The 16129-nt window shown below is 35.0% G+C and overlaps 3 protein-coding genes across 5 annotated transcripts; 2 read left to right on the top strand and 1 right to left on the bottom strand.

Moving 5' to 3' along the window:
- Window positions 1-796: 796 nt before the first annotated feature.
- Window positions 797-8034, top strand: LOC6570277. Its single transcript, XM_032741967.2, has 6 exons — window positions 797-1048; window positions 1239-3588; window positions 4214-5034; window positions 5725-6376; window positions 6470-6802; window positions 7441-8034. Exons 2-6 carry the CDS (start codon window positions 1269-1271, stop codon window positions 7557-7559), a joined length of 4245 nt encoding a protein of 1414 aa, XP_032597858.1. The 5' UTR covers window positions 797-1048; window positions 1239-1268; the 3' UTR covers window positions 7560-8034.
- A 915-nt stretch (window positions 8035-8949) lies between these two features.
- LOC6570278 (LIM domain and actin-binding protein 1) lies at window positions 8950-13157 on the top strand. 3 transcript variants are annotated; one of them, XM_032741972.2, is made up of 13 exons: window positions 8950-9051; window positions 9733-9764; window positions 9840-10130; window positions 10195-10245; window positions 10418-10563; window positions 10626-10682; window positions 10748-10857; window positions 10926-11564; window positions 11761-11903; window positions 11967-12461; window positions 12747-12892; window positions 12959-13040; window positions 13104-13157. In XM_032741972.2, the coding sequence occupies exons 2-13, from the start codon at window positions 9750-9752 to the stop codon at window positions 13104-13106; spliced, it is 2178 nt and encodes a 725-aa protein (XP_032597863.1). In that variant the 5' UTR covers window positions 8950-9051; window positions 9733-9749; the 3' UTR covers window positions 13107-13157. The 3 variants fall into 3 exon arrangements, with proteins under 3 accessions (XP_032597863.1, XP_032597860.1, XP_032597861.1); XM_032741969.2 differs by having other exon boundaries at window positions 8952-9051; window positions 10195-10287; XM_032741970.2 differs by lacking the exon at window positions 8950-9051 and adding an exon at window positions 9544-9611 and having other exon boundaries at window positions 10195-10287.
- On the bottom strand, window positions 13142-16060 carry LOC6570279 (phosphatidylinositol 5-phosphate 4-kinase type-2 alpha). Its single transcript, XM_001996482.2, has 10 exons — window positions 15824-16060; window positions 15123-15283; window positions 14973-15070; window positions 14670-14919; window positions 14475-14605; window positions 14249-14417; window positions 13961-14112; window positions 13810-13904; window positions 13634-13698; window positions 13142-13564 (listed from the first exon to the last, which is right to left on the bottom strand). The coding sequence occupies exons 2-10, from the start codon at window positions 15258-15260 to the stop codon at window positions 13448-13450; spliced, it is 1215 nt and encodes a 404-aa protein (XP_001996518.1). The 5' UTR covers window positions 15261-15283; window positions 15824-16060; the 3' UTR covers window positions 13142-13447.
- Window positions 16061-16129: the final 69 nt, after the last annotated feature.

Here is a 16129-nt window from a genome sequence, read left to right as displayed (position 1 = left end):
ACACTTTATTTAATTTTAACACTTACACTTTGTGTTGCAGCTGTTGCGATTTGCACATAATTATTATTGATATAACTTCCAGATTTTAATTACATGTTTATATATACATATTAAATAGTTTCAGTAGATTTGAAAGCAAGTTCCCGTGGTCGTTTTCCTATTTTTCGGGGTGGTTTTTTTGCACGTTGGATATAAAAAACTCATTTAAGCATTGTTGCAATTATAACTATTTATTAATTAAATTAAGTAGAATAGTTATGTGATTTGTTTTATAAGCGCAGCGAGATGCCAAATTATTTGTAACAATTACTGATTATCAACGTTTTTACATTTTCTTGTTTGGTGGCTCGTGGTGGTAAGCCGATAGCACTTACTGTCTTGATAAGCTTTGCCAGCGCCGATAAGTACGTTCGATAAAAGAGTTGCTGCTGGGCTGCTTATTAAAGTTAATTAATAAATGTGCCAGCTATTTCTACAATAAATACATTTATTAAATGAATAATAAATATAAATAAATAAAGCGCAAATTAATATTTTACATTCCAATTAAAATAAACAAGAATATATACCGCAAAGTGGCAGCGCTGCAGTGGACCCATAAGTCAAACTGTGGGCATACTGTTTCTGCCAAATGTAAATTCATTTAATAATATGTATACGTAAATGAGTTTTGACATTCCAAATAATAAATAAAAAACTAAAATATACACTGCAAAAGTGCTACCATTTATAAATTTATATCACAGCAGTGTGGCAATGTTGCAATGGTACCATCTGTGCCCATGCGAATCAGACGAGTTTTGGTCACACTGTGTTTCTGCCAAATGAAAATTCTTTAATAAAAAACTGCTTAACGATGAACACAAAACAATTAATACAATTGTTCTGCAGATAAAAAATACAGCTAGAGAACAACAAATAACGTGCCCAGTTCCTACAGTGTGTGTGTGTTGTTACCATTGTTAGCAGGCCAAATGCTGAATTTGCACACACACACACACATATGTTCAATTCCGACATCCATACACAGAGCCAAATGGACGCATATGTATGCATGTGTGAGAGTGTGTGACCGTGTTTGTTGTTGGAACATATATCGATATTGATTTTGTTGATATATCGATATTAACAAATACGATTTGCTTATTTTATGGTTCCATTTTTTTTACACACACATTGAAATGGATTTTTCTTTTGTATAATTGTGAATGAAGTCAATATAATTAAAATGCAAATAGGTTTAGCAGCAACCGCAGCCGTTTTATTGGATGTGGCAGCCCAGTGGCAGGCAAACAACAAAAACAACAAAGCGCAGCAAAAGTTTTGAGGAATGTTTAATTAAAAGGGAGCAGAAAGACGAGCAACAAACACACACAAGAAATGCAGTCAAAAATGTGCTCAGCTTTAATTTGCTGAGTGCGCTGTGTGGTCGGCAAATAGCGACGAGCAGGGAGAATAACAACAAAGAGGAGAAGCGAGAGGTGGAGCAGCGTGTGAAGAAGCAGAAGGAACTGAAAGAGGAGGAGCTGACGGAGCCCGCACAGAAAGAATTTAAGGAGAAGCAGGAGGCGCAAAAGGAGAATTGGGAGGAGCTGAAGTTGAAGCAACGGACAGAGAAGGGGCTGAAGGAGAAGGTGGAAGAGAAACAGAAGGGGCGCAAGGAAAAGGAGCAGCAGCTGAAGGAGGAGCAGTGGAAAGAGCAGAAGGAGCAGGTGAAACAGAAGCGGAAGAGTCAGAAGGAGCAAGAGCTGAAGGAGGAGCAGCTGCAGCAGGCGAAGACGGAACTGAAGGGAAAGGAAAAGAAGGAGCAGGAGTTAAAGGAGAAGGAACTGCGGAAGCAGGAGGAGCAACTGGAGCAGTTTAAATCATCTAATCCTCATCGAACCGTCTCAGAGCAGCACCCTTTCGATGTGTTCTCCATTCGCAGAGCAAGCAGAAATCGGAACTGTTTTCAACCAACTCCTTTCTACAATAATTATTTAAACTACAAGACGGCAACAGCAACAGGAATAGCTAAAGAAACAGCTACAGGAAAGGGTTCAGCGACAGGAACAACTCCAGGAACGGTTTCAGCTTCAAATTCGACTTCAGCTTGGACTTTAGAAACTGCTTCAGCTTTGGGAATAGCTACATCTACAGCTTCGACTACACCTTGGGCTACAGCTACAGCTTCCACATTTGGAAGAGATGCAAGTTCCGCTTCAGGTTTTGGTTCCCTTTCCACTTCGATTACACTGCTCAAATCGCAATATAATCTGTTAAGTTTTGAGCCACAATTGCGACGCAATCGAAGCAGAATTGGCGCTGATTGCTCTACAAGTCGATGTGGAACGCCAACTCCGTGTGAATTTCTGGGAGAGAGCAATAACTATAGAAATCTAAGCTTGTTTTTAGAGCAAAAAAAGCAGCAAAAAGAGGAGGAACAGGAGCATCAAGTAGAGGATAAAAAAAGAGAGCAAAAAGAGCAGAAGAAGCAGCAAAAAGCGGAGCAGAAGAAGGAGCAGCTGAAGCAGGAGCAAAAGAAGCAGCAAAACAGTGAGCAAAAAAGAGAACAGAAGCAGCTGGAACAATTATATCTGGAACGGGAGCACTCCCTAAGCAGACAACAACGCCTGACGCGTTTCTATCTCAGCGATGACAGAGATTATTACAGACAAGATCGCAATAAATCGAGAGCTGATCAACAGCCCAAGTTGTCCTCATTAAAAAGCCGCTCTTTAGATAATCCCTTGCGCATCTGGCCCTTAAATAATCCCCAACACAAGGAGCAAAATTTAATTTGCTTAACCAAACCAAGACTGTTAATTGAGAGCCTCGAATTGGAGCAAAAACAGGCAGCGCGGCAATGGTGGCGACAACAAAGTTCTAACAAATCTTCGGAGAATTTAAAAGAGTGGCGAAACAAACAAACTGAGTTCAATTTGAGTGAATTATGCGCCCAGCAAAATTGCCAGAGTCATGCGCCAAAAATTGATAACTTGTCTCTGGTGTTGGAGTCACATAAAATCGGTTATTTAAATAAAGTCCAAAAGTCGCCGAGCTTATTAGGAATGTCCCTGGCAACAGCCGCGGCAAACTCCAGTCGCGAGGAGCAATTGAAAGCCATAAATCTGGGGCACAATTTGAATTCAAATAACAATCACCTTAATAATAATCTAGCGCATTTCGATTATAAGCTCAAGTTAAATAATAATATAATGGTTGGCTCTTCTCAACCCAAGGCGCATTCAACGCATCCCATTCGTGATGCGAGCACTTTTACGGCGGCCGATATGCAGCCGGAACAGCTAAAATTAACCTCAGCTTCATCCGCTTTATCCTCCTCAACAACAATTTCCACTCAAAATCCAGCGAAAAGCGTTGAAAATTGTTCGACTGGAGGTGGCGCCTTATTTTTTAGCAGCAGTTTCAATTCTGGCCCTGGCGTTTTTCAGGAGCGCCACAAAATGTTAACGCAAACAGCGGAGCTTAACAGCTGCTGTGGCAATGTTAATGTTAATAATATTTTGCAACAAACGCAGCAGCAACAACAGGAATTGCAACATGATTCTAGCTTAGATGGCTGCGGCATCTCCAGAACTATTCAAGGTAAAATTTATATATATATATATATCTTTTTATATTTGTAGTAAAAGTAAGAGTTCTTTTACTTTATTCTTAAAAAATACAGAAACTAAAAAATAGTTTAAATTAAATTCAAATTCAATTAGTTAAATTATACTTAAATTGTATATTAATTTCTTTATTTTATTCTTATTTCTTTATATTTTATTCTTAGTTTATTTATTTACTTTTTTTATATCAACTAAAGTCAATCGATAAATAACACATAAACTAAATTAAATTAAGAATTAAAAAATAATATTCTATTAGATAAATTCTATATTAATTTATATATTTCTAAGAGAAAATACTGACATAAATAGAAATACCTCTTTCTTTATACTTTTTTTTATTTATTTATTATCAACTAAAGTTAGTTCACACAAAAAATAATACAAGTGAAAAATAGTTTAAATTAAATATCAAATTTAATATAGAATTTAAATAAAAGACAAATAATACGAAATATTTATATCTATTACACTAGTGCTACAGCTGTTAAATAACATTAGTTAGAATTTACTTCTACTATCTTGTTCACTATATATATATATATATATATATATAATTATAATTAATTATTTCTATATGTTCCCCCATATATTTGCAGCGAGCTCTCTGCCCAATGTCACCTTGGAAGTTTCGCCCACATCGCTCTCGTTAAATGCAGCCGTCGTCGATTCGCTGGCCTTAGTTTCGCAAAATCAAACGAAATCGGAACATTTTACATTTCACGATCAAATAATAATGTCGGGTCAGCAGAAGAGTGCGCTGCAGGATAAACCCAAAGCATTGGTTGTCTCACCCCAGCAAGTGATGATACTCTATATGCACAAGCTAACCCCCTACGAGAGGACAGAGATCCTGGCATATCCCCAAATTTATTTCATAGGCGCCAATGCTAAGAAGAGGCCCGGCATTTATGGGCCCAATAATTCCGATTATGATAATGAACAGGGTGCCTATATACACATACCCCACGATCATGTCGCCTATCGCTACGAAATGCTGAAAATAATTGGCAAGGGAAGTTTTGGGCAGGTGATCAAAGCCTACGATCATAAAACCCATGAACATGTTGCCCTAAAAATTGTGCGAAATGAGAAACGATTTCATCGGCAAGCGCAGGAAGAAATCCGCATTTTACATCATTTGCGGCATCATGATAAATACAATACGATGAATATCATACATATGTATGATTATTTCACATTTCGCAATCACACCTGCATCACTTTCGAGCTGCTTAGCATCAATCTCTATGAGCTGATCAAGAAGAACGGGTTTAAGGGTTTCAGTTTGCAGCTGGTGCGCAAATTTGCGCATTCACTCTTACAGTGTCTGGATGCACTCTATAAGAACGAGATTATCCACTGTGATATGAAGCCGGAGAATGTCCTCCTCAAGCAACAAGGTCGATCGGGCATTAAGGTGAGTTCACTTTTCTTTATTTCATAGAGGCCTGCTTATAGATTTAAAACAAAAAAAAAGCTCTACTGCTAGCTGAAGAGAATTATTTTAAATAATTAAATCTCTCCTCTAAAACTTTTTAATTATTTAATTAATTTTCTAGCCTCTACAACTTTTGAATTCATTAATTATTTCTGCCCTCTACAACTTTTCATTTAATTAATTAAAATCAGTTTTTTGCTAATAAATGACTTTTTGGGTAATTAATTTTCTAGCCTCTACTACAATTTAATTAATTATCTCCTTTTCTACTCTACAACTTTTTATTTAATTAATTAAAATATTTTTTTCGCGGATAATTTACTAATTTTTCCAATTGCAATTTAATTGGCTTGTGGCAGCTAAAAATAAAAATAGGGGCTTTGCTGGCAGCTGAAAACAAATTTATTTATTAATTTGTTTGCCTTTACACCATTTTAATTAATTGTTCGCCTCTAATTTTTTAATTGATTAATTAATTAACTCGTCCGGTTTTTTAACGCTTAAATAATTTTTTCTTTCTTCATTTACAATTTCCATTTCGCTGTAATTTGCCGCTTTCTGCCAATCTGTTAACAGAGCTTAACATATAAATATAATAATAAATATATATATATGTAAATATAATAATAATAATAATACTAATACTATATATATATATATCCCCTTCAGGTCATCGACTTTGGTTCATCTTGCTTTGAGAGTCAGCGTGTCTATACGTATATACAATCTCGATTCTATCGAGCGCCCGAAGTGATATTGGGCGCCAAATACGGGCGGGCAATTGATATGTGGTCCCTCGGCTGCATACTGGCGGAGCTGCTCTCCGGCCACGCCCTCTTCCCGGGCGAAAACGAAAGCGATCAATTGGCGTGCATCATCGAAGTGTTGGGTATGCCCAGCAAATCCCTGCTAGCCAGTTCGAAGCGAGCGAAAACCTTCTTCAGCCCGAAGGGCTATCCACGGTATTGCACGGTGCGCACTATGTCCGATGGCATGGTCGTCCTCATTGGCGGCCAGTCGAGGCGTGGCAAGCCACGTGGTCCGCCCTGCTCGAAGAGTCTCTCCAAGGCGCTTGAAGGCTGCAAGGATCCACTATTTCTCAACTTTATACGCGGCTGCCTGGAGTGGGATACGGAGAAGCGCTTGACGCCATCGGAGGCGTTGAAACATCCCTGGCTGCGTCGCCGTCTGCCCAGGCCACCCAGTAGTTCCAGTGGAGGCGGTGGAGGATTAGCTGGAGGCGGCTCAAATAGCTTGAGTTGCGGTGGCGGTAGCTCTGCGGGCATTGGCAGCATTAGCGGCGATCAGTCACCAGTCACGGGTAGCTATATATAGAATCACGCCATTAATCAATTACCATTAATCTGCATCAATCACTCTCTCAATTGGTTAATTAAATATCTTATTTTTGCAGGCCTAAATACCAATTGTAGCCATGAGGCAGCCACAACCTCGTCAGCTGCCTCCGAGCGCGATAACAGTAATTGCAGCGGACGCGTCAATCACATTGGACTCGTTGGTTCCGATTTTAAGTATAATAATAGCGGCAATCTCTGTGCGGCAACTGCTTCACCTGCCGCTGTTCCTGTGGATCTGCTGGCGGACATCATCAGCAAGACGAGCGTCAAGTGTGGCAACCTTGAACAACAGGCTGTGGAGAGTGGATGTGGCAGTGGCAGTGGCAGCAGTGGCAACAATAATATTGCAAAAACAGCAACTACAATGGCCAGATTTGGAGCCGCTGAACGTAATATTTGAGCGATTTTAAATTGATTTAAATATATTTATATGCGTATATACTATGCTTTTATATATATATTTGATTTGTTTTTTACTTGTATGTATATTATGTTATATATATATTATAGTATTATATATACTTTATGTATATTATATTTATGCATATGTTATGAATATATATATATTTATAGATGTTGTTTGGAAATATAAAATACTTGTACATATTTTATAATCATATATATATTGCACTTGTACCTATTGTATGTATATATGTATATGTATATATTATAATTGTTTTTATATTATTCGATTTATATGTATATATTACGGTTAAATATAGATTATACTTTTATATATGTTGTATAATTTGTATATATTTTACTTGTATGTATATTATATTTATATGTATTCTATACTTATCTGTATTTTATACTAGCATACATATTAGTATCATTTATATATTTATTATAATTGTATATATAGTATAGTTTATGTACATATTATATTCTATACTTTTATATACAGTATACTTTATATTCATATATATACATTATACCTATAGATATTACACTTATTTATATATTATACTTATATATACTTTATGTTAATTTTATACTTATTATTAATTGTAAATTCTAATTTTAGATCTGCCCAGCGCAACTGGCACCAATTCGCCACAGTTTCTATCATCGACAGCAATAATTCGCAGCAAATCGCAGGCTTTGCACGATATCGATTGCTATATGCGCACACACAAAAGTTGAAATCGACATCCAAGGACATTTAGCTAAATTTAACGCAAGCAACTAAAATATTTATATATTTAGGGCAGTCCCGTTTTGTTGTTATGTATATATATTCGTTATATATATATATATATATATATATATATATGGCAACAACACACTGCCAAATACAAGTGATAGACTAATATTTGGTTATCGATTATTATCGATTTACGTAACCCCCTATTAAAATTAGGCGCTAGGCTGAGCACATCCTCTTCCTGGAACTAACACGCACGCACAGGAGGCAAAGATCTCAAGGCAGGCTAGAGCAAAAAATATTTAAAAAAAAAACTAAAATAATTTAAATAGTGGCATTAAAAACAATATAAACAATATGATTAATTCAACGCTTGCATTTAATCATTAACTAATTAGGCATTTCTTCGGAGACTTAATATAAATATAATAATATAAAAAATATATAAATATAAAATACATGCATCAAACAATTCATTCACTTTTTTAAAAAGTAGTTCAGTATTTTGAGTAATTCTCTGATTTCTATATCTGTATTTATGTGGGTATATTGTAAACTGAGTATTTTTTGGACAGTGTTTCTTAGTTTGTTGGAATTGTTTGATCAAAAGTCATATTTTGAATTAATAACTAATTAATAAATATATATATTTCTTCGTCCGCATGTGTACTTTAAGCCTAATACTAACACTAATAGTGATAATGATAATAGTACATGCATACTTAGAGCTTGACAAGAAACGCTTCGTAAAAAAGAGACGTGGCCGTAAGTATAATATATATATATATATATATATATAAGTGATAAATATTTAAAAACAATTGTATATATATATATATATATACATTAATATATATATCGAATTATCAGCATCACCTTATTAAACATGCATTCTATATATTTATATAGAAACTTAGCATTTCCTTAGACTTGTTTTGTATATTTGGTTCCTTCATCCTACACACATCTCAGTTCTATTAATTTAGCACTTAAGTTTTAAGCCTTAAGTAATTATTTATACGTGCATAATATTAAATATTGCAAAAGGAAAGAATATTTCAACGGTTTAAATAAAGTGTTAAAATTACATGTAATTTTCGATTTTCTTTCTATAATAATAATTAAATTCACTCAATCAATTAGCGATAGCTATGTTATCGATAAACAGCATAAAGAAATCAAATATAAGCTGAATTGCAACATTTTAGCTTCTTTTATTTATTTTTTTTTTGTTTTATTTAAATAGTGGGCAGCATCTCTAGACTTTCTTTCCGGCCGAAAAAAAAAGAGATCATTAAAAAGCTTGCCCAACACAAAGAATTGAGATATGCAAAAGCTTAGCAAAATTTCCCAATCGAATAATGCTGTGTGCAGCCGGATCCGAACAGTCTTCAATTGGGTTTACTCGGCGAAACTTCCTAAAAGTGAAATTTAGAAATCTGTATATGTGTGGAAGTAGAAGTTTAGACTAAAAACAACTTCTAAACTAAGGTGCTAATATATAAATAAGTATTAATTTTAAAAGTGATGCAAATAAAATAAATAACCAAAAAAAATAATAAATAGATAAATTATAAATAAATAACCAATAAATAAAATTACAAATTAATTAATAAAGTAATTAAATTTATGAATAAAGAAATTCGTTTTAAAGTACCTGTTAGCAATAGAAAAAATACCCCTGCTGAAAAAATACTTGGCACAAAAATAGAACGGCATTTCAAGATTGCAGCCGCAAAATAGAACATTTTCAATGGACAGAAGCTGACGCATCTCTGTTATTCCCCTCCTTCTCCTCTTTCTATATTTCCTTCTATAACGGTACTCGCTCAATTTACATGTGTACGTGTGTATCCAAGAAGCATGAGTAAGACCGCGAAGCGAACAATCTTGTCTATAAGACCCACACACACAGAAAAATATGTATTTGTGTTTTTATATATATGTTGTGTCCGAATTCCGTACAAATGCGTATTTTTATACGGGCAATACACAAGTTTTTCTATGTATGTGTGTATTTGTATGTTTGCGCATTTAGGTCTCAGGTAAATGTACGTAATACACACACACACACACATATATATATATATATATATATTAATAAAACAAATATATCTGCTCCTGTTGCCCTACACACATACACATAGAAAATTTCATATTTGTTTATTTCAGATTGGATCGCTGCCGAAATGGAAACGAAAAAGGTATGCATATAAATTCAAAGCATAATTTAATTATAACCAACAAATAAAGACAAATGTTAAATATTTTTTTACCAGTTCAATACAGTTATAAATGCGGAGGAAGATCATTTGGTATCTAAGTCGCTAAAAACAACCAAAAAGCTAGTTAAAAAGTCTGTAAAAACTAGTTCGAAAACTGAGCAATTGGTGAGCAGCGAAATTAAGAAAACGGAATCAGTTAAAATATGCGTCGAAGACGAGGCAAGAATACAGTCAACATCAGATATAACGAACGATGCAGCAGATGAACTAAATGTAAATGCTAAGAAAAAGAATAAATCAAAAAAGCCAAAGAAATGCGAATACGATAATCAAAATATATCTGTGGTAAGTAATGCTTCGATATATCGATTGATCGATCGACAATAATTATTATTCGCTCATTTTATAGAAGAGCAGTTTCAATAAGTTTGATGCCCTGCAGAAGCGCAATTTAATCCATGTACGTTCAAGCAATTCTAGTAAAGCCCAAGAAATCTTCAGTGTAAGCAAATGAAATTCATTCAATAATCCAAACATTTCTGCCACATTTTAATAAAATTTACATATGTCCCAAACAGAAAACAGCAACTAAAAAATTATATATTTAAATAAAATGTTATATTTATATTTAGAATCCACAAGATGAACAGCAGACAAATTGTCGACTCTGCTCGAAGCCAGTGTACAAAATGGAAGAGGTTGTTGTGCAGTTAAAGACGGATAAGAGCATCTATCATAAAAGCTGTTTGCGCTGCAAGGAGTGTGCCAAACAGCTGAAGTACGTATTTTGTGACGAAGCAAGGCATGTTAATAATTACGTCACACGCTCTCCTCTTGCAGGTTCGATAGCTATCAGAGTCACGACGGCAACCTCTACTGCAATGTACATTTCAAGTCGTGAGTTATGCGTAATGTGACAGCGATGCTATCGCCAGTTGAACTAACTCCTTTTACTCATTTAGGCTCTTTGCGCCAAAGGTGGTAGAGCAGGCTGAGGAACCAAAGCCACGTCGAACGGAGCTCATAATACGTGAAAGCCAGCCGACAGAGCTGCCACCGGATGTTGTGAGGGGTAAATTAATAAATATTTATTTATATAAAAATATATATTTAATACATATATGTGTATTTAATAAACAGCATCTGATAAACCGGATCTGGGTCTGGATGAACTTCATCAATTGAACGTTCGTTCACGATTCGAGGCATTCGAGAATGTGGAGCAGCGCAAAATAGAGGAGGAGCAATTGCGACTGCAGCAACGGCCTGTGATTATGCGTAGCACATCTGTACTCGAAAAGTATCGCATGAAGAGCCAAGGCGACGATAACGATAGCAGCGCTGACGATGACGACGAAGAAGAAGAGAACGAAGATGCCGATTTAATGCGCTCAAAGCGAAGCACACAAAAAGAACGGCCCGTTGGCATAGGCGATGCAATGAATGATATTAAAACCAGATTTGAAAAAGGCACGCTTCAATCAAAAGAAGAACGTCGCGAGGAGCGCAAACAAGAAATTCAAAATATACGCTCGCGGCTCTTTATGGGCAAACAGGCGAAAATTAAGGAAATGTATCAACAGGCTGTCGCCGAATCGGGTCAGGCCCGCACTTCCATTGGCAAGCAACCGGATGTGGAGATCGGCGATGCTGCTCGCTCCATTAAGCAGCGTTTCGAAAATGGCGAAATGTTTGCGGAAAAAGGCGATCGCGATGCGCAAGCAGCTAACAATGGACACGGTTCTAACTTGTCCGAGGATGCCGAAATATTTGAGTCGGGTGTGTTTTAATTGCTCCCTCCTCCTTTTCTGTTTTTGTTGACTGCTTCTGCGATCATTAAATTTAAGAGCTATTAGCGAGCAGAGGCTTTGTAGCCTGCTTGAACAAGTTTTAAATAGCTAGAGCTTTCAGGCAGAGCTATTGCAGTATGTTAACATTACATTTACTTAAATTTGACATTTACAATTTTCTGCAGCTATCAGTAAAAAATCGCGTAGCATTTTTATGGAGTTGGATGCAAATATCGCTTCGAATACGAATGCAAATCGCGAAAGTTCGCAGAGACAACAAAGCGTTAATCCCTGCGGAAGCATTAATCAAACTCAATTTGGATCAGAAGTGAGTTAGTGTCACATATATACATATATATATATATATATATTTATATTTAATTAATTTCAGAATGTTGACATTGATGTTGTCAAATCAGATGCCAAACCGGAAGATGTCAAAATTGAAACGGCGGAATTGAGTCAGAAATTCAAGTTCTTCGAAACGTATCGGCCCAAAGATGGCGAAAAGCGCCGTTTTCGCATAACGCCACCTCGCGAGGGTGTTGTGAAAATGCCCTCTCCCGATTCAGGTACGGATCCAACTCCGAATGAAAAATCTTTCTACGACAATGTGCTGCAAAAAACCCAGACAACATCGACGATGTTGAACAAGTTTCGGGAATTGGAACGGAATCCACGCCGCGGAGCTGAACAAATGGGTCCCAGGCCTTTAAAATGTTTTACACCGCCGCCACCCGAAGATCGACGAGCCTATTACGATAAATCAAATAGCGAAGAAGACGACGAGGATGAGGAGAGCGATGAGGATGACGATGATGAGATCGAAATCGATAAGGAAATAGTAGCTTTGAGTACGAGCCATGGCGACGAAGCTTTGAAAGAGGTAAAAAATTGTATACATTTAATATTTGTATTTATTTTATACATAAATTATATATATTAAACAACACATCGATTTAACTAATAATTAATATCATTCACAATTAATATTCGATTTCAATAATAATTTCATTCGCTTTAAATAATAGATATATATAATAAGTAATTTTATTAGCAATTAACCGGCTGCATTACTAACTTTTCAATTCGCTATCGCAATGACGCCTATCTATCGATCCCATACACAACTGCTTTCGATAACGAGCTTACTCCTTTTATTCGATTACAGGCACAAAGTGCAGCTCGCGCAAAGCAATTGCGCGCCAAATTTGAAAAATGGCAGGCCAATGAAATCAAGCGCGAATTAATTGAAGGCTATGTGGATATTTACTCACAGCAGGTCTCCGATGATTCAACAATTGAGACCGCAAAGACGTAAGAAACGCACACAATAATCTTTCTTTTGTAGCTATTGTATAATAATACCTACATACATTTCAGCATACGCGATCGCTTTGAAAATATGACAAACCAAGAGCGCAAATCGCCAACTGGGCCGCGTTATCAGGTTAATCGTTTTGTGGTGAGTATTTTGACATATTTATATTTCTATATATTTTCCATATATTTCGCAATTCAATTTTAGTAACAACTGGAAAATGGAAAAGTAATTCATAAATTTACTTAATTTAAATTGCAATTTTATTAATATATATATATTGATAGCGTTTAATTTGAGTAAACCAGGCCAAATTATTTTTGGTTTTCTTTACACATGATTATTTTTTGTTGTGACAATGCCACAATTTATAATAATAAATGTTGATAACTCACCAAGAGTGTTATTTATTTCGAGAAAATAATAAGGGGGTTAAACTGAAGGGGGGGAAATAATGTAATAACGACATATTTTATATGTATATATATGATTCAGTTTTTTTTTAAATATATATATATATATATATATATGACAAATACAATTATATAATCTTATTCTATAGCTTTATCCATAAATTCCAGGAATCTTTTGGCATATTGTTCAGGATCACAAGTTGATATACCATCGACATTACTACCATATTTTACTGTCTTAGCCGCTTTCGCTGCCTACAAATTATATAAACATATGTATAATCAAAGAAATGGGACATATTTTACACATATTATTTAATTTACCTGTTTTTTGACACCATATTGAGTTAAAACATCGATAATTGCTATGAAGTAGATTTCTCGTCTCTCTTTAAAGATTTTTATATATTTATATGGGATACATTTAAAATAATAAATATATATTTAAGGTTATATGAAATATATTTAAATGTATATATAATATACATTTAAAGACAAACCTTCAATGCTTGGAATGGCGTAAATATCGACTTCATAAACAACTTCTTTATATTGTGCACCTCGTGGCGAATCCGGTGGTGTGTTGTACGTCCAGCTGTCCACAGATTTAATATTAAATATGGATATGTATATTTATGATATATTATTTACCGTTCACCACTATCGCATTCTTCACTCTCGCTATTCTCGCTGCGTCCCGTTGCTGGTGCGGTATCGCCCTGCAGGGCCTCCTCCTCGGCCCGGACACAATCGTGGATACCAACGAGCAAGGAATAATCCATTATATGCAACTTGGTTAGGAGCTATAAATATATAATATTGTATATAGACTTATAGAGAATATAACATAATAAAATATAATACATAATATTATATAATACACCTACAGGCCTAATATACATAATATACTATATATTATAAATATAATACAATGCCTACATCAATATCATTGTTGAGAGTATCGAGCAACTTTTGCTTGGGCTCCTCGCCAATTTCCAATTTGACCTTTTGCTTGATGAAATCATTGTCCTTAAATGTGGGTAAATGTTTCTCCAGCTCCTTCTCGGAAGCCTCGCGATCTACAGTGCTGCCTTTTAAATCGAATTTTCTATAAAAAAAATAAAAGATGTAATAAATTAAGAGATATAGATATAGTTATGTATACTTATGTATGGTCAATTGGGAGCTGAAAACATTACGCGTGACAACAAAATAATACTGCACACTCTCCACAGTAATGCGATACATGCCCAAATATTGCGGCAACAAAGTTTTGCCATGTCGCTCAACAACGTACTATAAAATAGATGAGATAACATTAATAGATATAAATAGTAGAAGTTATATATAGATAATTAACTGGATGATAGTGTTTGAGGAAGGCGTGCATGCGTTCAATTTCCTCAGATGTCAGGCTTTTAATGATGAAGAATTTATCATAGCTCTGATAGAACTGGGCGCCCGACTTGCCGGACGAATCAATGCCCAATGGTTGTGATCTAGTCAAGGACTCGCGATAATCCACATCATCGATGCCAAAACGTTCGCGTAAATTTCGAAAAACCAAAGGACAATATTCCTTCACCTTAAAATGCGATGGCATATTTTCTCTAAAAATAATATTTATATAATAATTAATATATTATATTAAGTATTTACTCACTTGTTAAACAAATGGTTGTCGACTTTAATTTTGGAATAGGCCCGAAAGTCGTCTGGCAATAACATGACTGGTATATTAACATGACTCAACTCGTTGATCTGTAAAGTGAATGTTAAGTCTATGTTATGCATAGTGTTGGTTAACACATACGGTGTGATTGATGCCCCACATGAAAACACTCAAAATCGGCTCATTTGCACGGAAAAGCTTCACCTTTTGATGCTTGACGCGAAAATGCTTCTTTTTCAGTATGCGCGGCTGCGATGTGGACGAGATCTTTTTATCCATTTTATCCGACTGATTGGCTTCGGCTTTTGTATTAAATTTAAATATATTTGTTTTTATGTTAACTGTTTTTAAATAATGTTAACGAACTCTTAAGCAATAATAACGAACTATTAAGCAATAATAATATTTAATATATTTATTTAAATAATAATTATTATATTATATTATTAGTAATGGTATTTGTATAGTTATATTAAATGTTACTAAACTTTAAGCCAACAAATATTTAAAATGTTTATCTAAATCCATTCATCATGTCATCTAAAAATATACACTTGCAAATAGACACACACATAAAAATATACACATATACACAAGCAGGCACATATGTTCATCATAAAATTCACAGTACATACAAAAAAAAATACATACATACACCTGAGAATCAATTGACAATATTACTTTAATGTTAAAACAGATGAATTATGTTAATTGTATAACATTTTAATAACATATTCTATGCTAAATTAATAATTATGTATGTATATCAAAGCGAACAAACAAAAAGCAAAAACACGCACACATACACGTATGTATGTATGTATGCAATGGAATATACGTACGAAAACGAATTCAGCTGCAACTGCAACCGTTTGTCGGGGTGTGTGTCTGTGTGTGTGGATAATATTAGCCGTAAGCGTAATATCCAATTAAAACATTTAATACACCTATGACATTAATATTTAGTTTATAAACGAATTGCTCTTCAGAACCAGAAAAATCGAAAATTCACTTTTTATTTGTCACAATTTATGTGTGAAAGAATTTTATCGGCACAACTAATGATATTAGGCAAGGGTGACTTTCGACAGCCGCGAATTATCGACATAACGCCGCACACGATAACTGCTCTTAAGATGGTGCAATTC

This window comes from Drosophila grimshawi, unplaced genomic scaffold (assembly GCF_018153295.1).
Source record: "Drosophila grimshawi isolate 15287-2541.00 unplaced genomic scaffold, ASM1815329v1 contig_80, whole genome shotgun sequence".
Taxonomy (NCBI): domain Eukaryota; kingdom Metazoa; phylum Arthropoda; class Insecta; order Diptera; family Drosophilidae; genus Drosophila; species Drosophila grimshawi.
The sequence above is the reverse complement of the archived record's forward strand: the minus strand, read 5'-3'. Positions and strand labels throughout refer to the sequence as shown.

Coding starts and splice junctions, on each gene's coding strand:
- LOC6570277 (XM_032741967.2), top strand. CDS start 1,269: ATGTGGCAGCCCAGTGGCAGGCAAACAACAAAAACAACAAAGCGCAGC. Junction 5,035..5,724: donor AAGGTCGATCGGGCATTAAG/GTGAGTTCACTT, acceptor TATCCCCTTCAG/GTCATCGACTTTGGTTCATC. Junction 6,803..7,440: donor CAGATTTGGAGCCGCTGAAC/GTAATATTTGAG, acceptor TTCTAATTTTAG/ATCTGCCCAGCGCAACTGGC.
- LOC6570278 (XM_032741969.2), top strand. Junction 10,131..10,194: donor ATAATCAAAATATATCTGTG/GTAAGTAATGCT, acceptor CTCATTTTATAG/AAGAGCAGTTTCAATAAGTT. Junction 10,858..10,925: donor GCCACCGGATGTTGTGAGGG/GTAAATTAATAA, acceptor TTTAATAAACAG/CATCTGATAAACCGGATCTG.
- LOC6570279 (XM_001996482.2), bottom strand. CDS start 15,260: ATGGATAAAAAGATCTCGTCCACATCGCAGCCGCGCATACTGAAAAAG. Junction 14,606..14,669: donor TCCTCAAACACTATCATCCA/GTTAATTATCTA, acceptor TCTATTTTATAG/TACGTTGTTGAGCGACATGG. Junction 14,418..14,474: donor TCCCAATTGACCATACATAA/GTATACATAACT, acceptor TTTTTTTTATAG/AAAATTCGATTTAAAAGGCA.